The sequence below is a fragment of the Oncorhynchus gorbuscha genome, linkage group LG05 (genome assembly GCF_021184085.1).
Source record: "Oncorhynchus gorbuscha isolate QuinsamMale2020 ecotype Even-year linkage group LG05, OgorEven_v1.0, whole genome shotgun sequence".
In the NCBI taxonomy this organism is placed as follows: domain Eukaryota; kingdom Metazoa; phylum Chordata; class Actinopteri; order Salmoniformes; family Salmonidae; genus Oncorhynchus; species Oncorhynchus gorbuscha.
The window spans coordinates 85,252,619-85,280,229 of NC_060177.1; the positions used below are offsets into that span (position 1 = coordinate 85,252,619).

The window sequence follows — 27,611 nt, forward strand, 5'->3', positions numbered from 1 at the left end:
TTGACTCTGTACCGGTACCCCTGTATATAGCCTCCAGATTGACTCTGTACCGGTACCCCCCTGTATATAGCCTCCACATTGACTCTGTACCGGTACCCCCTGTATATAGCCTCCACATTGGCTCTGTACCGGTACCCCCTGTATATAGCCTCCACATTGACTCTGTACCGGTACCCCCTGTATATAGCCTCCACATTGACTCTGTACCGATACCCCCTGTATATAGCCTCCACATTGACTCTGTACCAGTACCCCCTGTATATAGCGTCCACATTGACTCTGTACCGGTACCCCCTTGTATATAGACTCCACATTGACTCTGTACCGGTACCCCCTGTATATAGCCTCCACATTGACTCTGTACCGGTACCCCCTGTATATAGCCTCCACATTGACTCTGTACCGGTACCCCCTGTATATAGCCTCCACATTGACTCTGTACCGGTACCCCCTGTATATAGCGTCCACATTGACTCTGTACCGGTACCCCCTGTATATAGCCTCCACATTGACTCTGTACCGGTACCCCCTGTATATAGCCTCCACATTGACTCTGTACCGGTACCCCCTGTATATAGCCTCCACATTGACTCTGTACCGGTACCCCCCTGTATATAGCCTCCACATTGACTCTGTACCGGTACCCCTGTATATAGCCTCCACATTGACTCTGTACCGGTACCCCCTGTATATAGCCTCCACATTGACTCTGTACCGGTACCCCCTGTATATAGCCTCCACATTGACTCTGTACCGGTACCCCCTGTATATAGCCTCCACATTGACTCTGTACCGGTACCCCCTGTATATAGCCTCCACATTGACTCTGTACCGGTACCCCCTGTATATAGCCTCCACATTGACTCTGTACCGGTACCCCCTGTATATAGCCTCCACATTGACTCTGTACCGGTACCCCCTGTATATAGCCTCCACATTGACTCTGTACCGGTACCCCCTGTATATAGCCTCCACATTGACTCTGTACCGGTACCCCCTGTATATAGCCTCCACATTGACTCTGTACCGGTACCCCCCTGTATATAGCCTCCACATTGACTCTGTACCGGTACCCCCTGTATATAGCCTCCACATTGACTCTGTACCGGTACCCCCCTGTATATAAGCTCGTTATTGTTATTTTATTGTTGCTCTTTTATTTTTTTTACTTTAGTTTATTTAGTCAATATTTTTCTTAAAACTTCATAGTTGGTTAAGGGCTTGTGAGTAAGCATTTCACGGTAAGGTGTTGTATTTGGTGGTGTAGTATACACATGTTATATTCAGTCTACACATGTTATATTCAGTCTACACATGTTATATTCAGTCTACACATGTTATATTTAGTCTACACATGTTATATTTAGTCTACACATATTGGATTTAGTTTACACATATTATATTCAGTCTACACATGTTATATTCAGTCTACACATGTTATATTCAGTCTACACATGTTATATTCAGTCTACACATGTTATATTCAGTCTACACCTGTTATATTCAGTCTACACATGTTATATTCAGTCTACACATATTGTATTTAGTTTACACGTGTTATATTCAGTATACACATGTTATATTTAGTTTACACATTTTGTATTGAGTCTATTCTGTCTACACATGTTATATTCAGTCTACACATATTGTATTTAGTTTACACATGTTATATTCAGTATACACATGTTATATTTAGTTTACACATGTTGTATTGAGTCTATTCTGTCTACACATGTTGTATTCAGTCTACACATGTTGTATTCAGTCTACACATGTTGTATTGAGTCTATTCTGTCTACACATGTTGTATTCAGTTTACACATACTGTATTATGTCTACACATGTTGTATTCAGTCTACACATGTTGTATTGAGTCTATTCTGTCTACACATGTTGTATTCAGTCTACACATGTTGTATTGAGTCTATTCTGTCTACACATGTTGTATTCTGTCTACACATGTTGTATTCAGTCTACACATGTTGTATTCTGTCTACACATGTTGTATTCAGTCTACACATGTTGTATTCAGTCTACACATGTTGTATTCAGTCTACACATGTTGTATTGAGTCTATTCTGTCTACACATGTTGTATTCTGTCTACACATGTTGTATTCTGTATACACATGTTGTATTGAGTCTATTCTGTCTACACATGTTGTATTCAGTTTACACATACTGTATTATGTCTACACATGTTGTATTCAGTCTACACATGTTGTATTGAGTCTATTCTGTCTACACATGTTGTATTCAGTCTACACATGTTGTATTGAGTCTATTCTGTCTACACATGTTGTATTCTGTCTACACATGTTGTATTCAGTCTACACATGTTGTATTCTGTCTACACATGTTGTATTCAGTCTACACATGTTGTATTCAGTCTACACATGTTGTATTCAGTCTACACATGTTGTATTGAGTCTATTCTGTCTACACATGTTGTATTCTGTCTACACATGTTGTATTCTGTATACACATGTTGTATTCAGTCTACACATGTTGTATTCAGTCTTCACATGTTGTATTCAGTCTACACATGTTGTATTCTGTTGATTTGATGTTGAACTAGCACTCAGAGATGTGTGATAAGCAGATGCAGAACATGGATTCATCTGTCTACCCACAGAATTACTTTATTCTCTCTCTCCATTCTCCCTCCTATCTCTCCCCCTCCTCTCTCCTCTCCCTCCTCTCTCTCTCATTCTTTACCTCATCTCTATCCCTCCCTCTCTCATTTTCCCTCTCCTTCTCTCTCTCACTCTCCTTCCTCCCTCCTTCTCTCCCTGTCTGTTTCTCTCTCCATCTCTCTCTCGCCTCTTCACTCCCTCCATCTATCCTTCCGACGCACTTACTGTAAGAGAGTGCAAAAAGGGTTTTAATCAGCCACCCAGACACAGACTGCATTGTTCCAACTTCCCAGTGGTCGGGGCTGTGTCATTGTGCCCGTGTCATTCATTCAATCAGTTTCACACACTCTGTCCTCCACAACAGACGGTTGTCTGCCCCCTAGCCGTGTGTGTGTGTGTGTGTGTGTGTGTGTGTGTGTGTGTGTGTGTGTGTGTGTGTGTGTGTGTGTGTGTGTGTGTGTGTGTGTGTGTGTGTGTGTGTGTGTGTGTGTGTGTGTGTGTGTGTGTGTGTGTGTGTGTGTGTGTGTGTGTGTGTGTGTGTGTGTGTGTGTGTGTGTAAGCGGCCAGCATTACCCAATATTTGAAGGCAGAAATCAATCCAGTAATACATTTACTGTAAGCCTGTGATTTCTACAGTACAGATCTCTAAGGTGATGCCTGTTTATTTTCCTGGCATTCTGAATGAAAGAAAGTAAAGTTCAGCAAGCGAATCCATCTTCAGACAATTACACTTGTTACAGAGATAAAACTACAGCCTATGATTCAAAAGTGTGCTATTTCATCTAACATATCCAGGAAGCGCATGATTGCTATTTTGAAGTGCAATATGTCAAAATGGAATCCAGAAATATCCGATTTATTTTGGGAGAATTTGCAGACATCTTTGTGCTTATTGGCCTATAAGCTATATATTTCACCACCTGAGGAAGTGGTCATTTAAAACACTTAGCTAGATTACTAACTTTAAATGTGATATTGTTACTAGATAGCCATGTAGACTAATTGTTTAATCAGAAAATGTAGGCTAATGTCCGACAAAAAGCGCTAGACCTGCGCTACTTGAGGTAGGCCTATTCTCTGCAAATGGCAAGCTCAGCCCCGCGTTCACATCGGAAGCATACTAGACAGCCTACTCTGGTTGTAAAGTGGTTCCATGAACTCAATATTAAGAGGTGGGAAATGCGTTACATACTGACAGAAAGTGGTGACTCTCCTCTCTGTAATAGAACAAAAGTAGATGCTTTTAAAACTGTATTTTTTTCCGTAATAGCATTTGAGCAAGATGTCAGGTGCTTGTGCTTCTCAGAGTGCATGTCTCCCTCCTCCGTGTCACAGTGGGGAGAGGGAGTGAGAGCCAAACAGGGCCAGGCAGATACTTTCATAGCAGGAATCAACATAATAAAACAACATGATGCCTATATTACTGTTGGACAAATAATGGGTTTAGAACAATCTACAGGAATTCTGTGAAGCAAAATCACAGAAAATTGCTTTGGTAAGAGGATGGCAACGTTGGTGTCGGTCATTTTCTGTTTATCGTCCCAGCAATAACTCAGAGTGTACCTATAGCACCATAGTTCTAGAACACAGTTTTTCTAGCTCCGTAGTTCTAGAACACAGCGTTCCTAACTACTGGTTCTAGAAGTCAGGAGTGTTTCTAGCTCCGTAGTTCTAGAATTCAGCGTTCCTAACTACTGGTTCTAGAAGTCAGGAGTGTTTCTAGCTCCGTAGTTCTAGAACACAGCGTTCCTAACTACTGGTTCTAGAAGTCAGGAGTGTTTCTAGCTCCGTAGTTCTAGAACACAGCGTTCCTAACTACTGGTTCTAGAAGTCAGGAGTGTTTCTAGCTCCGTAGTTCTAGAACTCAGTAGAGAGAAAGAGAGTGGCAAACACATAAGAAAAATCCTTGCATGTTTGTTTTGTCTATCTTTGTAAACTATAGATGTAAGTCTTGGCTCAGTCCCTTGGCTAAGTCCCCTATTCCTCTGACTGACTCAGATTTCAGATTTCATACACATCTAATCCGATTCCATCTAAGAGAAACGAGAGAACCTTGGCTCTTTGCTACTGTATGATGGTGAGAGAGGGAGCAGGCCTGCATTTCACCTTTATCTTTCCACACTAAATCCCTTGTCTGATGTGGCCCTTTGAAACCTTCCAGAAAAGGACCAACACAAGACACATTCATCTGTACTTCTGGATTGTTCTCCGAATTCTCCTTGATTTTTAGATTTTCTCTAAATATGTTTAATGCGTGCTGTTTTATCTTCCTGATTGCTACGGTCAGCCAATAAACAAAGTGCATATTACCACCATATCAAATCACAAAAGACAGACACACAATCCGTGAATAAAACACACAAGGTCCAGGACACAAAAGCTGCCAGACAGCACAAAAGCTGCCAGACAGCACAAAAGCTGCCAGACAGCACAAACAAGAACTAAAGCAGTGATCATCATCAGCCATTTAGCCTTTTACTAAGCAATCTCTAATTTCTGGTCCCAACGTGGCTTGTGTGTGTGTGTTTGTTTTTGGTTTTACTAGAAGTCCTCAGAAGTCCTCACAAGGATAGCAAGACAAGGAAAATTCAGACAAATGGAGACATTTCGCCAGTCCCCACAAGGAAAAAATATATTTTAGGTTTAGGGATTAGGGTTACAATTAGGGTTAGGGTTAGAACTAGGAATAGGTGTAAGGTTTAGGGTTAGGAATTAAGGTTAGGCTTAAGGTTAGGGTTAGGATTAGGTTAGGTTTAGGGAAAATAAGATGTAGGGAAAATAAGAATTGTGTGTGTGTGTGTGTGTGTGTGTGTGTGTGTGTGTGTGTGTGTGTGTGTGTGTGTGTGTGTGTGTGTGTGTGTGTGTGTGTGTGTGTGTGTGTGTGTGTGTGTGTGTGTGTGTGTGTGTGTGTGGCTCTGGGAAGCTCTTCTGTACAGAGAAACACATGTTTCCAGTCAGAGGGAGAGAGAGAGGCCATCCCAGTAACATCACTGTCCCTGAGAAAGAGGATCGATTACAGGGATCTATTGAGGACCCAGTGGATCCAGTTTCATGGCATCGGCCATGTGTGACAGCCAACGTGATGGTGCCACGTAGACTGCCTGCTGGGGACTGGAGGCGTTTGGAGACACACGCGCGCGCACACACACACACGCGCGCGCACACACACACGCACGCACACACACACACACACACACACACACACACACACACACACACACACACACACACACACACACACACACACACACACACACACACACACACACACACACACACACACACACACACACACACACACACACACACACACACACACACACATCCAACCCCCTTGTTGTTCACCTCAGAGATCTGTACCTGTATTCACCTCTAACAGAACACGATTTGTATCCCAAATGGCACCATAGGGAATGGTCCAAAGTAGTGCACTATCTAGGGAATAGGGTTCTATAGGGCTGTGGTCCAAAGTAGTGCACTATCTAGGGAATAGGGGTCCATTTGGGATGAATAAAGGGACAGACAGACAACTAAATCAGGGACTCTTGTCCTTTCAGCTCAGGTTTCAAGCCATTCAGTTTCAGCCACTTTCAAAGAGCTTCAATGCCTTGCAATGGGATAGCATTGGCTCAATGCCTAAACAACTTACAGGGGTAAGACCTGGGTCGTAAAACAGAGGTCCAGGAACCAAGATGTCCCTTAGGGTCTCTAAGGTTTAATAACATACATAAATGATTGTGTCTGTTCACACATAATTTGAGAAGGGTGCAATTGTGGCCTGCAATTCGAGATGTTCCTGCATGTGGGCATTCCTGCATCTGCAGGAACCCCAGTTTATGGTTATAGGACAGCTAGGACAGGCGGGAGGCAGGGGCACTCCAATATAGTAGGTGAAATGAATGCACAATAATGTAGGATGCCAGCCACCGATAAACCCCACAGAAGAATGGGCGGGGGCAACAACGGTAGCTAGTAAACCTACACCGGTAGACAATATCCTTCCTCCTCGCCCGTCGGGCACTGTCTTCCCCCAGTTCTGTTAACGACAGTGAGGGCTTGTGTTCGGTAGGTGGGAGCGAAGGACACTGTTTGCTACCTTAGCCAGCTAGTCTGGTACACAGCAGGCGGGAGGCTAGTTAGCTAGCACACGGTGCCGACCCCTGCTGTGCTAGCGGGAAGCAGAGGCAACCAGTAGACAGTGTCTTTCTCCCCCATCTGTCGGGCACGGTTTTCTCAGATACACAGCAGGAACGCCAACATGCAGGAACGCCCACATACAGGAATAACCACATGCAGGAACGCCAACATACAGGAATGACCACATACAGGAATAACCACATGCAGGAATAACCACATGCAGGAATGCCCACATACAGGAATGACCACATACAGGAATGACCACATGCAAGAACGCCCACATGCAGGAACGCCCACACGCAGGAAAGCCCACACGCAGGAAAGCCCACACGCAGGAACACCCCGAATTGGGGGCTGCAGTTGCACACTACTGTAGAACTTTGATTCAGTAGATATAGGTTGTAATCACTCTGGAGCGGTATACCATATATACCATATATACCATATACCGGGGTATTTGGAAAAAGCCACGGGATGGTTTTTCAATACCCTCAATTCTGTTGAAACAATTACTTTGAAGTTTTGCAATACATTTTAATATTTGTATCTACTTTTAATGTAAATATCTGCAGTCAACTTGTGTTAGGAGATAATTGTGTTCAGAAAGTGTTCTTCATGTCACATGTCACATAATTGTACATTATAAAGCTTTCCGTAGTTCCCCAGAACAGTTGAGCAAGTCACATGTTTGTTTGTAAACAGCACAACAGGAGAAAGCAGGAGCAGGTGAGTCCAGTTGTGTATTGACAGGAGTCGTGTTTTATATTGAAAGTCAACAGTGATCAGAGACGTGCAACTATAGTTTTCCATCACAGAAAACACATTAGTGCAACACATTTCGGCAGAAAATAGCTTCATTTTCCTCAGACGACAACATAAATGCTTTTTGGCTGGCAGCAACACAAGTAAATGAGCGCACAATGAAAAAGCAATGTATTTTTTGCAAAAAAACGAGGCAAGACCATCGTACTTCTAATGTTTATTTATCATATCAAAAATGTAGCCAGCTACATTTCCTAATGTTTTGGATAAGGTTCATCTTCCATTTTACCAGAGAAAAGTAGGCTGGCTACACTGGGAAAAGTAACTGAAAAAAAGTAGCTACTCATCAAATCAAATTGTATTTGGCACATGCGCCGAATACAACAGCTGTAGACCTTACAGTGCAATGCTTACTTACAAGCCCCGAACCAACAATACAGTTGAAAAAAATAAATAAAAAATAACAAGTAGTTAAAGAGCAGCAGTAGTGGTGTAAAGATGTGGAGAGGGGGGGGGGACGCAAATAGTCTGGGTAGCCATTTGACTAAATGTTTAAGTTTAACTTGCTAGTTATCTAAGTAAGTGGCTGAATTCATAAGACAACAGGACATCACATTGTGTTACCTATCTGCTGTGTTTGAGAACTCAAAGCCCTTTGGATGAGTTATCTTGATTTTCTTCTCTCTGTTCTCGACCCTTCTGCTCCTCCCCCTACTTCTCCAAGCTGAGAAGGCAGGCCCCGTCGCCCTAGCGACTCCAGACTCCACACAGACACAGAGTGTACACATGATGGTCCATAGCCAGTGCTGTTCTTCCTTCAGAAAAGCATGCGTCAAAACATTATCTTTGCATTCTGGTAATAGATGCCCAATGGGCTTTTTTTGCGGGGGTAATAGCGTAATAACATAAATGAGAAAAGAACGGAATAACAAAATGAACATCTGCATACTGCCAACCCTAGTTGTCATAACCTTATCTTTGCAGTGCTCCCCCCACCTCCCACAATCCACTTAACTTTGTCCGGGGCACTTAGCTAAGTCAAAGTTAACACCTTCCCTTGCTCATGTCTCTGTTTAGCGCTCTGTCCTCTCCACGCCTTGCCTTGTTAACAGTAACACCCCAGTCCTGCCCACTTAGCTATGCCCATGCGCTCTGCTGTCTAACTTGTACTGTCCATTCCTCCTTGCCTTGTACACTCCCCAGTTCTGCCCTCTTACTCCCTATGCTGTCCACTCCTTGCCTTGTCAACTCCCTGTATGTCCACTACTTGCCTTGTACACTCCCCAGTCCTACCCACTCATTTATGTCACTCCCTATGCTGTCTAGCTATCCACTACTTGCCTTGTACACTCCCCAGTCCTGCCCACTCATTTATGTCACTCCCTATGCTGTCTAGCTGTCCACTCCTTGTCTTGTTAACTCCCAAGTCTGGTCCAGTCCACTATTATCCCTACTGTCCACTTGTCCTGTCAGTGGGTGTTTCCTGCAACTGCAGGAGGGGAAAGGCGACAATTGGCTTTTTCGACCCCAAAATGCCTGCTGGGCCTCTATCAAGCCACGCCCATGCTGCTACTGCAGGGAAGTAACTCTCTATTTATTTAGAGAGACGGTGACTTCCTTTGGTGTGTGTGTGTGTGTGTGTGTGTGTGTGTGTGTGTGTGTGTGTGTGTGTGTGTGTGTGTGTGTGTGTGTGTGTGTGTGTGTGTGTGTGTGTGTGTGTGTGTGTGTGTGTGTGTGTGTGTGTGTGTGTGTGTGTGTGTGTGTGTGTGTGTGTACGATGTGTATTTAGAGAGGCTGAGCCTGTCCTTTCTCTGGAGCAGGGCTGGAACAGAGAGCTGAGCTGAGCATCCCAAATAGCACCCTATTCCCTACATAGTGCACTACTTTTGACCAATGTCCTATGAGCCCTGGTCAAAAGTAGTGCACTATATAGAGAATAGGGTGCCATTTAGGACGCAAACAGGAGACCTCAGTGGCCAGAGGCTGAGGACCAAACACAACCCTTGTTTAAAAAAACTTTTAAAAAGATAATGTCCAGTCCCACACATTAAGAATTCTATATCCTGACATGATGTTATTGGTTACAAACCTGGAGCTTTAGTGGGGCAAAAAAGTATTTAGTCAGCCACCAATTGTGCAAGTTCTCCCACTTAAAAAGATGAGAGAGGCCTGTGATTTTCATCATAGGTACACTTCAACTATGGAAAATAAGTATTTGGTCATCTACAAACAACCAAGATTTCTGGCTCTCGCAGACCTGTAACTTCTTCTTTAAGATGCTCCTCTGTCCTCCACTCGTTACCTGTATTAATGGCACCTGTTTGAACTTGTTATCAGTATAAAAGACACCTGTCCACAACCTCAAACAGTCACACTCCAAACTCCACTATGGCCAAGACCAAAGAGCTGTCAAAGGACACCAGAAACAAAATTGTAGACCTGCACCAGGCTGGGAAGCCTGTATCTGCAATAGGCAAGCAGCTTGGTTTGAAGAAATCAACTGTGGGAGCAATTATTAGGAAATGGAAGACATACAAGACCACTGATAATCTCCCTCGATCTGGGGCTCCATGCAAGATCTCACCCCGTGGGGTCAAAATGATCACAGAGAGCTGGGACCAAAGTAACAAAGCCTACCATCAGTAACACACTACGCCGCCAGGGACTCAAATCCTGCAGTGCCAGACGTGTCCCCCTGCTTAAGCCAGTACATGTCCAGGCCCGTCTGAAGTTTGCTAGAGATCATTTGGATGATCCAGAAGAAGATTGGGAGAATGTCATATGGTCAGATGAAACCAAAATAGAACTTTTTGGTAAAAACTCAACTCGTCGTGTTTGGAGGACAAAGAATGCTGAGTTTCATCCAAAGAACACCATACCTACTGTGAAGCATGAGGGTGGAAACATCATGCTTTGGGGCTGTTTTTCTGCAAAGGGACCAGGACGACTGATCCGTGTAAAGGAAAGAATGAATGGGGCCATTTCAGCATGACAATGATCCCAAACACACCGCCCGGGCAACGAAGTAGTGACTTCGTAAGAAGCATTTCAAGGTCCTGGAGTGGCCTAGCCAGAGTCCAGATCTCAACCCCATAGAAAATCTTTGGAGGGAGTTGAAAGTCCGTGTTGCCCAGCAACAGTCCCAAAACATCACGGCTCTAGAGGAGATCTGCATGGAGGAATGGGCCAAAATACCAGCAACAGTGTGTGAAAACCTTGTGAAGACTTACAGAAAACGTTTGACCTCTGTCATTGCCAACAAAGGGTATATAACAAAGTATTGAGATAAACTTTTGTTGTTGGCCAAATACTTATTTTCCACCATAATTTGCAAATAAATTCATAAAAAATCCTACAATGTGATTTTCTGAATTTGCTTTTCTCATTTTGTCCGTCATAGTTGAAGTGTACCTATGATGACAATTACAGGCCTCTTTCATCTTTTTAAGTGGGAGAACTTGCACAATTGGTGGCTGACTAAATACATTTTTTGCCCCACTGTATATGTGATGCCGCCAAAACACATGGTTGGGGATTCGGTAGTGGTCCTGTGATTATTTTGAATCCCCTCCAAATCTCTAGTGGTTTATGATGTTTGAACCATGTCATGTGTTTACACCAGAGATGAAAGAAAACAGGTCATTTTACCTTAAATAACAACTATATGAAGCCTTTAGTAAGCATTTCCTAAAAGGGGAAGCAAGCAAAACAAGCAATTGGTTTTGGGGGTTTTATCAGGAAAATAAAACCAGTGTCTGACATAACATTAACTTTCTACCGTGTAAAAAAAATAAAAAATACTCACGAGGATCAATTAGAATACAATACTCAACAAGCTGAAACGGAACAGAACGGGGGTCAATACAGACCAATCAAATCTAAACTCAGTCGGGCATCCACTCCGGGTATCATATGAAAGCACATGAGACATGGTAAAATGTGTAGAATCACCTTTAAAACGGCAACATTTTCTCTCTGACAACAAAAGGGTTGTGAACAGTTTGAACAGTTTGGCGTCGCAGGGTTGTGAGGTGAGGATTTGTTACTACGCCGATTAATGACGATATCCACCCGGACCACACACTAATGTGTGACCGCACATTCTCAAATAGTAATTGAGTACCCCACCATACATACTAACAGAGAACTATTAGAAGAGAGCTGTCTGTTCTCTTCATAACAACAGCAGATAACAATCAATTTTGATTTAAACTTATTATATGAATCTAAAAGCTTAGGCACATTAAACATATTTCCCTTCAGATAAATTCAATTTCATTCTGAGAGTCAAAAACAATTGTTTGTTGTAGGAGTTGATAGAATTATCAGAAAACACCGGCGGCTCTATGGGATCCCATGGCCTATTCATCTGTAGCTCAGTTGGTAGAGCATGGCGCTTGTAACGCCAGGGTAGTGGGTTCGATTCCCGGGACCACCCATACGTAGAATGTATGCACACATGACTGTAAGTCGCTTTGGATAAAAGCGTCTGCTAAATGGCATATATACATATATACATCTTGTTGGCCTATTCATCTTGGTGACCTATTCATCTTGTTGACCTATTCATCTTGGTGACCTATTCATCTTGTTAACCTATTCATCTTGTTGGCCTATTCATCTTGGTGACCTATTCATCTTGTTAACCTATTCATCTTGTTGGCCTATTCATCTTGGTGACCTATTCATCTTGTTAACCTATTCATCTTGTTGGTCTATTCATCTTGTTAACCTATTCATCTTGTTGGTCTATTCATCTTGTTGACCTATTCATCTTGTTGACCTATTCATCTTGTTGGCCTATTCATCTTGTTGGCCTATTCATCTTGTTGACCTATTCATCTTGTTGGCCTATTCATCTTGTTGGCCTATTCATCTTGTTGGCCTATTCATCTTGTTGGCCTATTCATCTTGTTGGCCTATTCATCTTGTTGGCCTATTCATCTTGTTGGCCTATCCATCTTGTTGGCCTATTCATCTTGTTGGCCTATTCATCTTGTTGGCCTATCCATCTTGTTGGTCTATTCATCTTGTTGGCCTATTCATCTTGTTGGCCTATTCATCTTGTTGGCCTATCCATCTTGTTGGCCTATTCATCTTGTTGGCCTATTCATCTTGTTGGCCTATTCATTTGCGTCACATCTCCTTCGCATAGAGTTGATCAGGCTATTGTTCTTCTGAAGTAGACCACATTATCTTCATTTCATGTTTCTTTAGACCTCTCGAAAATAAATAATGGATTTATGTATGATGTAGGCTATATTACATAGATTTATTAGACTTTTTAAAATGTAGATGTTCCAAAGGTCTGCATCAGTGGCTTGAAGGCTATGTTTCACATCCGGCGCACAAGTGGGTCAGGGTCGTCCGACTTCGACCGTGGTAGGCCGTCATTGTAAAATAAGAATTTGTTCTTAACTGACTTGCCTAGTTAAATAAAGGTTAAATTAAAATAAAATAAAACATGAAAAAAATGTGTTGACACCAGAGGATGCTGAATGTTTTAATGTTAATTAGCGGTCAATTACCGAGAGTGTCTGTTATTTGCTTGACAATCACCGGCTGACAACATTTCATGACCGCCACAGCCCTACACCATCACTATCTAAACATTGTTTATGTCCTCCAGTCTTGGACACACACACACACGCACACGCACACGCACACGCACACGCACACACCCACACCCACACCCACACACACACACAGTGTTGAAACGGGCAGATGCTTGACAGCTTAATTCTATGTTGTCTACCAGAGGAGAAGAGAAGAGAAGAGGAGATGAGAGCTGCCTTGTCGGATCAGGCCGGACTAACTGACTGACACACCGAACCTGACACCACCTTTTCTATTCTCTCTTCTCACAACACGCTTTACATAACTATCACATCTGTCATGTCCAATCACTTCACCCTCCAGTGGCACAGAGAGAGAGAGAGAGGAGCTGCTCACTTTGCATCTTCCTACAGTCTGTGAATGTAACTCTCTGAGACTGGACATGAGGGAGAGAGAGAGAGCTAGGGAGAGAGAGAGAGAGCTAGGGAGAGAGAGAGAGAGAGAGAGAGGAGCTGCTCACTTTGCATCTTCCTACAGTCTGTGAATGTAACTCTCTGAGACTGAACAGGAGGGAGAGAGAGAGAGCTAGGGAGAGAGAGAGAGAGAGCTAGGGAGAGAGAGAGAGAGAGCTAGGGAGAGAGAGAGAGAGCTAGGGAGAGAGAGAGAGAGAGAGCTAGGGAGAGAGAGAGAGGAGCTGCTCACTTTGCATTTTCCTACAGTCTGTGAATGTAACTCTCTGAGACTGGACAGGAGGGAGAGAGAGAGAGCTAGGGAGAGAGAGAGAGAGCTAGGGAGAGAGAGAAAGAGAGAGAGTGAGAGCTAGGGAGAGAGAGAGAGAGAGGAGCTGCTCACTTTGCATCTTCCTACAGTCTGTGAATGTAACTCTCTGAGACTGGACAGGAGGGAGAGAGAGAGAGCTAGGGAGAGTGAGAGAGAGAGCTAGGGAGAGTGAGAGAGAGAGCTAGGGAGAGAGAGAGAGCTAGGGAGAGAGAGAAAGAGAGAGAGAGAGAGCTAGGGAGAGAGAGAGAGAGAGGAGCTGCTCACTTTGCATCTTCCTACAGTCTGTGAATGTAACTCTCTGAGACTGGACAGGAGGGAGAGAGAGAGAGCTAGGGAGAGAGAGAGAGAGAGAGAGCTAGGGAGAGAGAGAAAGCTAGGGAGAGAGAGAGAGAGAGAGAGAGAGAGAGAGAGAGAGAGAGAGAGAGAGAGAGAGAGAGAGAGAGATAGGGAGAGAGAGAGAGAGCTAGGGAGAGAGAGAGAGCTAGGGAGAGAGAGAGAGAAAGAGGGAAGGAGAGAGAGAAAAAGAGCTAGGGAGAGAGAGAGAAAGAGGTATGGAGAGAGAGAGAGAAAGAGGGAGAGAAAGAGAGAGAGAGAGAGAAAGAGAGAGAGAGAGGGAGAGAGAGAGAGAGAGAGAGAGGGGTAGGTAGGAAGAGAGGGAGAGAGAGAGAGAGAGAAAGATGTAGGGAGAAAGAGATACAGCATCTCTTGACTTTCTGACACAGGAGAGGGACACAGAGGAACAAGAGGACTGGGGGACAAGAAGACAGGGGGACAAGAGGACAGGGGGACAAGAGGACAGGGGGACAAGAGGACAGGGGGACAGGAGGACAGGGGGACAAGAGGACAGGGGGACAGAGGGACAAGAGGACAGGAGTACAGGGGGATAAGAGGACAGGGGGACAGGGGGACAGGGGGACAGTGGGACAGGAGGACAGGGGGACAAGAGACAAGGAAGACAGGGGGACAGGAGGACGGGGGACAAGAGGACAGGGGACAAGAGGACAGGGGGACAGGAGAACAGGGGACAAGATGACAGAAGGACAGAGCTGCTTTGCATCATAGGGTGGAGGGAGGGAGGGAGGGAGGGAGGGAGGGAGGGAGGGAGGGAGGGAGGGAGGGAGGGAGGGAGGGAGGGAGGGAGGGAGGGAGGGAGGGAGGGAGGGAGGGAGGGAGGGAGGGTAATATTAATTGGGAAAGAGAGAAACTGAGAAAGGGAAAGGAGGTGAGACAGAAAGAGAGCTCCTTATCAGGAACATGACAATCACAGCTTCAGCACCAGCTAGACTACAGTAGGCTAGGCTCAAAGGCTCTGCATGGTCAATCAGCTTCAGCTACAGCTTGACTATTGTCTATCAGTAGTAAGCATAAATTGGCTTTTCAGGCTCGGTAATAATGGGCTCCGTCTGTCACTCCATCTCTGGCTCTGCGGTTGCCATGGCAGCCTGTCCCAGGGCGTCGGCCGTAACTTGACCTCTGCAGAGCACCATCCAGGAGTCAACAGGAAGTAGCTGCTAGGTCAGCGGCCGGTCACAAAGCCACATGACACAGACCAAAGTGGAGTACTGGGGGTGTAGGCTAAGTGGGGAAATACTCTCTCTGTCTGTCTCTCTCCATCTCTGTCTTGCTCTCACTCTCCCTGCTCATCTCGCTTTCTCCTCATGTCTCTCTCTCTTTCTCTCTGTTTCTGTGTCTCTCCAGCTCCCCTGTCTCTCTTTCTCTCTCTCTCGTCCCCCTTTTACACTCGCATAAGTCCTAACAAAACCTCCCCAAGCCCCAATCCTTCTGTCTCTATTCATGCAAACACACTGTTAGCATTGCTAACAGCACTGCAGGCCTGGTTCCCCTTTTTGTAATGCAGAAGATAAAAGGCTAACATAGCTAGCAGACCCTAACAGACCCCAGGTCTGCGTCTCAAGTGGCACACTATCCCCTATATAGTGCCCTACTTTTGAACAGGGCCCATAGGGACTAGGGTGCCATTTGGGACACAGAACATAACTAAACCGCTAATGCCCAGCCCACTCTCTCACTGTGTGGTGCCAGCAAGGGAAGAGTGCCCTGCAACCATATGGGTGTTAGTTGTGTTTCCCTGTTGAGGTTAACAACAAGGCCATGGTATTGGACTTATTATACATGGCAGATGAGAGTAGAGGAGAGGAAGGAAGGGAGGGAGGGAGGAGATAGAGAAGAGGGGAATGGAGGATAAGAGAAAGAAAGGAGAGGAGAGGAGAGGAGAGGAGAGGAGAGGAGAGGAGAGGAGAGGAGAGGAGAGGGAGAGGAGGAAGGGAAGGGAAGGGAAGGGAAGGGAAGGGAAGGGAAGGGAAGGGAAGGGAAGGGAAGGGAAGGGAAGGAGAAGGAGAAGAGAGAGAGAGAGGGGGGAGAGGGGAGAGAAAGGAGGAGAAGAAAGGAGGGGGAAGAGATCAGAGGAAGCAAGGAAAGGAAAGAGAGAGGAGGGGGAGGGAGAAGAGGAGAGGAGAGGAGAGGAGAGGAGAGGAGAGGAGAGGAGAGGAGAGGAGAGGAGAGGAGAGAGGAGAAGGGAAGGGAATGGAAAAGAAAAGAAAGGAAAGGGAAGGGAAGGGAAGGGAAGGGGAGAAGAGAGGAGAGAGAGGGGGAGAGGGGAGAGAAAGGAGGAGAAGAAAGGAGAGGGGAGGAGATCAGAGGAAGCAAGGAAAGGAAAGAGAGAGGAGGGGGAGGGAGAAGAGGAGAGGAGACGAGAGGAGAGGAGAAGGGAAGGGAATGGAAGGGAAGGGAAGGGAAGGGAAGGAGAGGAGAGGAGAGGAGAGGAGAGGAGAGGAGAGGAGAGGAGAGGAGAGGAGAGGAGAGGAGAGGAGAGGAGAAGAGAGAGAGGAGGGGAGAGGGGAGAAAGGAGGAGAAGAAAGGAGAGGGGAGGAGATCAGAGGAAGCAAGGAAAGGAAAGAGAGAGGAGAGGAGAGGAGAGGAGAGGAGAGGAGAGGAGAGGAGAGGAGAGGAGAGGAGAGGAGAGGAGAAGGGAAGGAGAGGAGGAGAAGAGAGGAGAGAGGGGGAGAGGGGAGAGAAAGGAGGAGAAGAAAGGAGAGGGGAGGAGATCAGAGGAAGCAAGGAAAGGAAAGAGAGAGGAGGGGGAGGGAGAAGAGGAGAGGAGAGGAGGGGAGAGGAGAGGAGAGGAGAGGAGAGAGAGGAGAGGAGAGGAGAGGAGAGGAGAGGAGAGGAGAGGAGAGGAGAGGAGAGGAGAGGAGAGGAGAGAGAGATGGGAGGGGAATGGAACGGAAGGGAAGGGAGGAGAGAGAGAGGGGAGGGGAGGGGAGGGGAGGGGAGGGGAGGGGGGGAGGGGAGGGGAGGGGAGGGGAGGGGAGGGGAGGGGAGGGGAGGGAGGGGAGGGGAGGGGAGGGGAGGGAGGAGAGACGGGAGGAGATCAGAGGAAGCAAGGAGAGGAAAGAGAGAGGAGGGGAAGGGAGGAGAGGGGACAGAGAGCGAGAGAGAGAGAGAAAGCTGCACACACACACACACACTAAAGCACACCACTACCCATACATTCAGTGGTTCGCCAGTGTGTGCTGAACAGAAGCCTATATGGGGAAGAGTTTAGAGGGGGAGGACCGGAAAAAAGGACCACAAGGGCCACCGCCCAGAACCCCCTGACAGTCCCTGTGCTGAGAGAGATGGGATACACACACACACACATTCCACCAACACTGAAGTTTACCCTAAACCCCCACGCCTGTTTCCATCCCCCACTCCATCTCCATCCTTTCATCCCGCCATCCCTCCATCCTCCTGCAGTCTGTCATTATCCTCAAGGAGGACCCAGCCCCTCCACCCTCAATAACATTGTGTCCCAAATGGCATCATATTTCCTATGGGCTCTAGTCAAAAGTAGTGTACTACATAGGAAATCATGTGGGATGCATACATCTAATTTGGGATGCATCCAGTCTCATCTCCATCCACATTCTCCTCAAACAGTCAGTCAGGCGTACAAAGACTCAGTCAGAACCTATGATGCATGAGTAGGAGTTAGCAGGTGAGGAGAGAGATGCTTAACTACAGACAGACCCAGGGATATGTGAGGGGCTGGGCGTTTCCAAACATAGTTAAATGGGATGCTTGCAGAAGAGAGGGTTTGATGGCCTCTATTTTTATATTACAATGTCAGCCTACCCCAGACAATTGTGCACTGCCCTGTGGGACTCCCAATCATGGTGGTTGTGATGCAGTCTGGGATCAAACCAGGGTCTGTAGTGATGCCTCTAGCACTGACATACAGTGCCTTAGAGCGCCGCGCCACTCGGGAACCCGGAAGTACTCTTATAAGCCCAGTAATTGACCAATGAATCGCGTGTGAAAACAGAGTTTTGACAGGTCACTATTTAAAAGAGGATCCTAGCTTTCTTGTGCTACTATAGTCTTAAAATGAAGCACATTAATCTGCTTTACAAATGGTACAGTCTAACTGGCATATCAAAAAATTGAACTGCACATAACCTCTGTTCAAGTGCTATGGATGATATGTTTTTTTTAATTTGTGGGCCATTCTAATAGTCTGTATGTAAAGACCAGATTAAATGGACAATAGTCTGATGGGTGAGAATATTATCAAGCGCTTGTCAAATAGTGAATGAGAGACTGATGAAGTGTGTGCAGTCTGCACAATAAACAGAGCCGAGCGCTTACCTTTCATGAGACTTTTATCAAATCCTCATGCAGGCTTAGAAATGTGTTAGCGATCAAAACACACAGAGTGTTCAAAAACATTAGGAATATTGACTTGTATCCCTCCCCTTTTTGCCCTCAGAACAGGCTAAATTAGTTTGGGCATGGACTCTACAAGGTGTTTCGAAAGCGTTCCACAGGGATGGTGACTCCAATACTTCCCACAGGTGTGTCATGTTGTCTGGATGTTCTTTGGGTGGTGGACCATTCTTTATACACATGAGAAACAGCAGCCAGATATGATATAATCAGAGCAGGAGAGAGCAGTGAGGAAGCCAGATACAGGAGCTTTCAGTCAATGAAACCTGGACTCAGCAGAGTCAGTCTGGACTGGCAAGGGAATCCATTTCTAAACACTCTCCTCCTTCTCTTCACCACTCTGCACCGGCCCACTGGCCCAAAGTCATTATGGGGAAGAAAGAATCTACCGGTTGGTAGCTGCCTACAGTTATTTCTGAATAGCCTTCAATAAGCACAGATAGAAAAGGGTACACATTCATGAACACACACACACACGCATACGCATACGCATATACAAAGGAGCACAAGCATACACACTGCACACACCCCATACTTACTAACACTGGTCCAAATTCCACTATTTGATGTGCTTTTTATCTAAACTGAGCTTATGTCAGAGGATCAGGCTAGTGCTTCATATGCAGCACATCAGATCAGTTGACATGAAACCTCAGTGCTCTCTCTGAGAAGACGAGAACACACCAAACACTCCTGGTTTATGTATGATTGGGTCTGGACTGGTGTAGTTATGATGAGGTCTGGACTGGTGTAGTTATGATTGGGTCTGGACTGGTGTAGTAATGATCAGGTCTGGACTGGTGTAGTTATGATGAGGTCTGGACTGGTGTAGTTATGATTGGGTCTGGACTGGTGTAGTAATGATGAGGTCTGGACTGGTGTAGTTATGATGAGGTCTGGACTGGTGTAGTTATGATGAGGTCTGGACTGGTGTAGTTATGATGAGGTCTGGACTGGTGTAGTTATGATGAGGTCTGGACTGGTGTAGTTATGATTGGGTCTGGACTGGTGTAGTAATGATGAGGTCTGGACTGGTGTAGTAATGATGAGGTCTGGACTGGTGTAGTAATGATGAGGTCTGGACTGGTGTAGTAATGATGAGGTCTGGACTGGTGTAGTAATGATGAGGTCTGGACTGGTGTAGTAATGATGGGGTCTGGACTGGTGTAGTTATGATGAGGTCTGGACTGGTGTAGTAATGATGAGGTCTGGACTGGTGTAGTAATGATGAGGTCTGGACTGGTGTAGTAATGATGAGGTCTGGACTGGTGTAGTAATGATGAGGTCTGGACTGGTGTAGTAATGATGGGGTCTGGACTGGTGTAGTTATGATGAGGTCTGGACTGGTGTAGTAATGATGAGGTCTGGACTGGTGTAGTAATGATGGGGTCTGGACTGGTGTAGTTATGATGAGGTCTGGACTGGTGTAGTAATGATGAGGTCTGGACTGGTGTAGTAATGATGGGGTCTGGACTGGTGTAGTTATGATTGGGTCTGGACTGGTGTAGTAATGATGAGGTCTGGACTGGTGTAGTTATGATTGGGTCTGGACTGGTGTAGTAATGATGGGGTCTGGACTGGTGTAGTTATGATGAGGTCTGGACTGGTGTAGTAATGATGAGGTCTGGACTGGTGTAGTAATGATGGGGTCTGGACTGGTGTAGTTATGATTGGGTCTGGACTGGTGTAGTAATGATGATGTCTGGACTGGTGTAGTAATGATGAGGTCTGGACTGGTGTAGTAATGATGAGGTCTGGACTGGTGTAGTAATGATGAGGTCTGGACTGGTGTAGTAATGATGGGGTCTGGACTGGTGTAGTTATGATGAGGTCTGGACTGGTGTAGTAATGATGAGGTCTGGACTGGTGTAGTAATGATGGGGTCTGGACTGGTGTAGTTATGATGAGGTCTGGACTGGTGTAGTTATGATGAGGTCTGGACTGGTGTAGTTATGATGAGGTCTGGACTGGTTTAGGTATGATGAGGTCTGGACTGGTGTAGTAATGATGGGGTCTGGACTGATGTAGTTATGATGAGGTCTGGACTGGTGTAGTAATGATGGGGTCTGGACTGGTGTAGTTATGATGGGGTCTGGACTGGTGTAGGTATGATGAGGTCTGGACTGGTGGTTTAGGTATGATGAGGTCTAGACTGGTTTAGGTATGATGAGGTCTAGACTGGTTTAGGTATGATGAGGTCTAGACTGGTTTAGGTATGATGAGGTCTAGACTGGTTTAGGTATAATGAGGTCTGGACTGGTGTAGTTATGATGAGGTCTGGACTGGTGTAGTAATGATGGGGTCTGGACTGGTGTAGTTATGATGAGGTCTGGACTGGTGTAGTTATGATGAGGTCTGGACTGGTGTAGTTATGATGGGGTCTGGACTGGTGTAGTTATGATCAGGTCTGGACTGGTGTAGTTATAATGAGGTCTGGACTGGTGTAGTTATGATGGGGTCTGGACTGGTGTAGTTATGATGAGGTCTGGACTGGTGTAGTTATGATGAGGTCTGGACTGGTGTAGTTATGATGAGGTCTGGACTGGTGTAGTTATGATGAGTAGGTAGGGCGGCAGGTAGCCTAGTGGTTAAGCGTGTTGGGCCAGCAACTGACAGGTCGCTGGATCGAATCCCCCAAGCCGACTAGGAGAAGGGAACAAAAGTTGATGTGCCTTTGAGCATGGCATTTAACCCTAATTACTTAAATGTAGATCATGCGTTTGTCAATATCACTAAAGATTTCTTGGCAAACCCACAGAGCAAGATGAATAATAGCCAACCAAACACTAACTTCTGTTCAATCATTTCCAAACGCAATAAAATGTTGCTCCAGATACGTGTCATCCACATCACCAGGATGTATTTCTGACAGGTCTACTGCTGCCTGCTCTTTTTCATCAGATATTCAACCACCCGTTCTTCCATTTATCCTCTTTCTAAATGTCACAGCCCTCATCAGAATCAGACTGCTGCCTGAAAACCAATCCGCTCGCAATCTACTTGCTTTTTATGCAAATGTTTTCACTAATGCAATTGGAAAAAGATGAGGCTGATTCTCAGGAGAAGACAACAGCGTTTTTCACAACTCGTTAACAGCAGATGCATTCCCCCCTGCCAGCACAGAAAGTGATGCCTCCCTATAGACTACTACAATATAGTTCTACTATAATTACTGTAGTATTACTATAATAGTACTTCTATAGTACAATTATGTATTCCCCAACCTTGCACCATTTTGAGAAAGACAGAATACACTAAAATATAAATAAAATAAGAATGTAATAGAATAGAAGAAAATAGAATAGAAATATGTATAAGGAGATGTCAATAATATGTTAAACTGTGTGTATTTAATACTGCCAGTCAACCTCTCCAGTTTGATTTGAGAAGAGGATGTGTTGTGTTCGTATGTTAAGCACTAGGCAGTTAGTCAAGAGGACACCTATCCAGAGCAGCGCTGCGGGCCACAAATCTCCAAAATGTTAAGAACATCACAAATCCCCCGAACACCAACGCCAACAACAGAATCATTCACTGCAGCTTAACCCGCTCCTGCTTTTACACAGGGCCCGACACACACACACACACCCCGCGAACGCAAACATTACCAGGCTTTCAGCACAAACTCAATTACACCTTCACTGTGACCGCTTTCACATGAAACGACTTCCATTTGAGTGTACGTGGTGTCAAGTGCTTCGGCGGCAGCCAGGCAAACGCTCGCTCTTTCCATCTCTCTGCGCTGGGCCCTTGGTTGTTTGGAGAGGAGAATGGTATGTGGGATTCCAAGCGGCTGAGCCCATTTCTAAAGCACTCAGAGACACACTCAGCTCAGTGAAACAGTGTGTGTCTTCAAAATGGCACCCTTTTCCATTCATAGTGCACTACTTTTGACCAGGGCCCTATGTACTGTAGTGCACTACTTTTGACCAGGGCCCTATGTACTGTAGTGCACTACTTTTGACCAGGGCCCTATGTACTGTAGTGCACTACTTTTGACCAGGGCCCTATGTACTGTAGTGCACTATTTTGACCAGGGCCCTATGTACTGTAGTGCACTGCGAAGGGAATAGGGTGCCATTTGGGATCCATCCATGGTGACGAGGAGGAGTGTTTAAGCCTCAGGTATCTATTTCCCTTCAACACCTGGCACACATTTGGCCTGCAGGTATAAGTACATAGTATATATAATGAAACAGAAATATAAAACGCAACATGCAAAAATGTCAAAGGTTTTACTGAGTTACATTTCAAATAAGGAAATCAATCAATTGAATAAAATTAATTAGGTCCTAATCTATGGATTTCACATGACTGGGAATACAGATATGCATCTGTTGGTCACAGATACCTTTAAAAAAAAGGTGGGGGCGTGGATCAGAAAACCAGTCAGTGTCTGGTGTGACCACTATTTGCGTCAAGCAGCGCAACTCATCTCCTTCGCATAGAGTTGATCAGGCTGTTGATTGTAGCCTGTGGAATGTTGTCCCTCTCCTCTTCAATGGCTGTGTGAAGTTGCTGGATATTGGTGGGAACTGGAACACGCTGTCGTACACTTTGTTCCAGAGCATCCCAAACGTGCTCAATGGGTGACATGTCTAATGAGTACGCAGGCCATGGCAGAACTGGGACATTTTTATTGTCCAGGAATTGCAACATCTTGCTGAAACATGAGGTGTTGGTGGTGGATGAATGGCATGACGGGGTGGAAGGTAGCCTAGTGGTTAGAGCGTTGGACTTGTAACCGAATGGTTGCAAGATTGAATCCCTGAGCTGACAAGGTAAAAATCTGTCATTTTTCTATGAACAAGGCAGTTAACCCACTGTTCCTAGGCCATCATTGGAAATAAGATTTTTTCTTAATTGACTTGCCTAGTTAAATAAAGGTTCAACATGTTTTAAATATAGCCAATATCTAGATTCCCATTATATATACTGTATACCCAATATCTAGATAGCCATTATATATACTGTACACCCAATATCTAGATTCCCATTATATATACTGTATACCCAATATCTAGATAGCCATTATATATACTGTACACCCAATATCTAGATACCCATTATATATACTGTATACCCAATATCTAGATAGCCATTATATATACTGTACACCCAATATCTAGATTCCCATTATATATACTGTATACCCAATATCTAGATAGCCATTATATATACTGTACACCCAATATCTAGATTCCCATTATATATACTGTATACCCAATATCTAGATAGCCATTATATATACTGTACACCCGATATCTAGATACTCATTATATATACTGTACACCCAATATCTAGATAGCCATTGTATATACTGTACACCCAATATCTAGATACCCATTATATATACTGTATACCCAATACCTAGATAGCCATTATATATACTGTACACCCAATATCTAGATACCCATTATATATACTGTACACCCAATATCTAGATACCCATTATATATACTGTACACCCAATATCTAGATTCCCATTATATATACTGTATACCCAATATCTAGATAGCCATTATATATACTGTACACCCAATATCTAGATACCCATTATATATACTGTATACCCAATATCTAGATTCCCATTATATATACTGTATACCCAATACCTAGATACCCATTATCTAGATTTACATTATCAACATACCCAATATCTTGATACACCACATCTAGATACCCAATATCTCGATACCCATTGTCTAGATACCCATTATCTATAAGCACCATATCTAGATACCCATTGTCTATATACCCAATATCTAGATACCCATTGTCTAGATACCCATTATCTATAAGCACCATATCTAGATACCCATTGTCTATATACCCAATATCTAGATACCCATTGTCTATATACCCAATATCTAGATACCCATTGTCTAGATACCCATTATCTATATGCCGATATCTACAGTATATACAGAGGGTATATAGATAACCTACAGTTTACATATACTGAAGGTACTGTGGATAGGGGTTTTCTCTCAATCACAGCTTAACAAGGGGGAATACCATAGCTGTAAATACATTGTTAATGCATATTGTTGGTACACATGGGAGCACTTACGCACGTAGCTCAGATGGCCAAACCTCCCATTGGAATAATGGTATAATTAAGAAAAAAATATTTTAAAGGAAAGCATGAGGATTTGCTGTTTAAACACAACACACATTACATAATGAGAGAAGTTTGGTTCATGTGGTCGTCATTATCAAATTATTTAAATAATTATACTCCTAACAAATTATTTTTAAACGGAATAGGCTACAGTTCCATGATGTGTGTAATCTGGGAAGAGAGTTTCCCTGCAGTGTTATGTTCGATGTTTCTGCGTGAATAAAAAAAATTAATTGGCATGTTGGATACCTGACTATGTATTAATAAGGAAGGCTTCAAATTCATGTTCTGGAAGGGGGGAATCCGGGTTTCACTGTGGGTTGTCCACATTGTATTACAATCTAGCAAACTGAATGAATTCATAAGGAATTAAATAAACGACACACTGACTGCTGCCCGCTGCCTGTCAATCCACAGCCGTGGACAATACTACATCATTAGCCAACTGTATTATAATGATTGCATATAATTGAGGTACAGCCTTTATATAATCATATATATTACATAATAATGTCAAAGAACGAACACTTCTGTGGTAGGCAAAAAGAAAGCGCCATCGATCAACAATAGCCGTTATTCATAAGAAAATGGATTTAGGCCCGTTGTTAATTTAAAAATTAAACCTGTGACAGATAGCAGCCGTTCTGCATCTGCTACGATTTACAGTAGGTTACATTTACATTTAAGTCATTTAGCAGACGCTCTTATCCAGAGCGACTTACAAATTGGGGTTACGAAACATGACAGTAATGACAGGTCGAGAGAGGAAAATAAAAATTGCTGTGTTCTGTGCTGTGCTACAGTATATGATGCACATCGCAAATTCAGTCATACATTTCATTTTAAAAGAATTTCACATCAATAGCCCAATATTTCCATTGAGCGCCTTGCGAGGGCATTCTCTGGCGGCTCAAACAAAGTACGCATTGTAGTAGCCTAACTTTCAAAGGCTTCTACCGGATGAGTTGGATAAATAAACACACAAGGAAAAGAAACAACAGCATAAAAACGTTTCCGATCAACTTACCAGTGTCGAATTGTCTCGAAGCAGTCGAAGATAAAGAACCAACAAGTAGAAGGGCAGCCGTGATTGTCAAAAATGAATCCATCGCTCAAGTATTGAGAGAGAGAAAGAGAGAGAGCGAGAGAGAGAACGAGAGTGGGACTTGTCTTGGGTAGGTTATGGTCGTGTTCTGTGCGAGGAGTACTGAGACTGGAAAGTGTTCGGGAACTTCGTACGCAGGTGAACTGTTGCTCTGAACGCTGCCTGATGCGGACTGATGCGGCGAATCGTTTTGTGTGGAGGTGTCGTTCCAAGTCCGCGATAGAAGTCTGAAGTGAACTCCAAGGCAGGCAGGTCTAACCACACACACACACACACACACACACACACACACACACACACACACACACACACACACACACACACACACACACACACACACACACACACACACACACACACACACACACACACACACACACACACACACACACACACACACACACACACACAAGGGATCCTATTTCCAATCATGTGACAGGAAATCGGGGCAATGGATTCAACCTGCAGCATTGGGCAAGGAGATAGACAGAGAGTGTGTGAGAGAGAGGGTGGAGAGAGAGAGAGAGAGAGAGAGAGAGAGAGAGAGAGAGAGAGAGAGAGAGAGAGAGAGAGAGAGAGAGAGAGAGAGAGAGAGAGAGAGAGAGAGAGAGAGAGAGAGAGAGAGATAGAGATAGAGAAAGAGCAGAGCGAGAGATAGATGAGAGAGAGGGAGAGAGAGAGAGGGAGATCAAATAGATAAAGAGCAGAACGAGAGATAGATGAGAGAGAGAGAGAGAGAGAGAGAGAGAGAGAGAGAGAGAGAGAGAGAGAGAGAGAGAGAGAGAGAGAGAGAGAGAGAGAGAGAGAGAGAGAGAGAGAGAGAGAGAGAGAGAGAGAGAGAGAGAGGGCGTTGGACTAGTAACAGCAAGGTTGCAAGTTCAAATCCCCAAAGCTGACAAGGTACAAATCTGTCGTTCTGCCCCTGAACAGACAGTTAACCCACTGTTCCTAGGCTGTCATTGTAAATAAGAACTGGTTCTTAACTGACTTGCCTAGTTAAATAAAGGTAAATAAATACAGAGAGAGAGAGAGCTGAGTGGGAGTCATCGAGGGACGGGTTTGCATGTCAGTGTGGTATTGAGCACCTCAGTGCAATAATGACACATTATTAAAGTCTACAAACGTCTTATGAACCAAACAGTGTAATAACATTGGTTCAAATAGGCCTACCTTTATTGTATCAGGTTAGGAAGATGATTGAGAAGTTATGAGATCACATTCTCCGTTACAACAACAGTGACCTAATTGCATGGAAGCTGGGAATGGTTAGGTACGAGGGGCCAGGTTGGAACCCCGCCAGGAGAATGGAGTTTAACACCCCTCCTGCGATAAATTCCTTGGGCTCTTCAGTGACCAGTGATACCTTGGTTTATCGTTATCGTCCGGACTCAGAAACTCATAGAAACCAGAAAATCTTTATACACTGAAACTCTGTGAAACTCTCTGTTCTTGTCGGACTTCCGGCGCCGACAGAGATGGCCGCCTCGCTTCGCGTTCCTAGGATACTATGCAGTTTTTTGTTTTTTTTACGTGTTATTTCTTACATTAGTACCCCAGGTCATCTTAGGTTTCATTACATACAGTCGAGAAGAACTACTGAATATAAGATCAGCGTCAACTCACCATCAGTACGACCAAGAATATGTTTTCCGCGACGCGGATCCTGTGTTCTGCCTTACAAACAGGACAACGGAATGGATCGCATGCAGCGACCCAAGAAAACGACTCCGAAAAAGAGGGAAACGAGGAGGTCTTCTGGTCAGACTCAGGACACGGGCACATCG

General features: G+C 44.6%; 1 protein-coding gene across 2 annotated transcripts in view; it reads right to left on the bottom strand.

Annotated features, from left to right (window-relative positions):
- LOC124035288 (kremen protein 1-like) overlaps window positions 1-26,074 on the bottom strand; it is a 107,030-nt gene extending 80,956 nt beyond the window's left edge. For both annotated transcript variants that reach the window (XM_046348748.1, XM_046348747.1), the window contains exon 1: window positions 25,750-26,074. In XM_046348748.1, the coding sequence (XP_046204704.1) occupies window positions 25,750-25,831 (82 nt within the window). In that variant the 5' untranslated portion in view covers window positions 25,832-26,074. The remainder of the gene's footprint in view (window positions 1-25,749) is intronic.
- Between the last annotated feature and the right edge of the window lie 1,537 nt (window positions 26,075-27,611).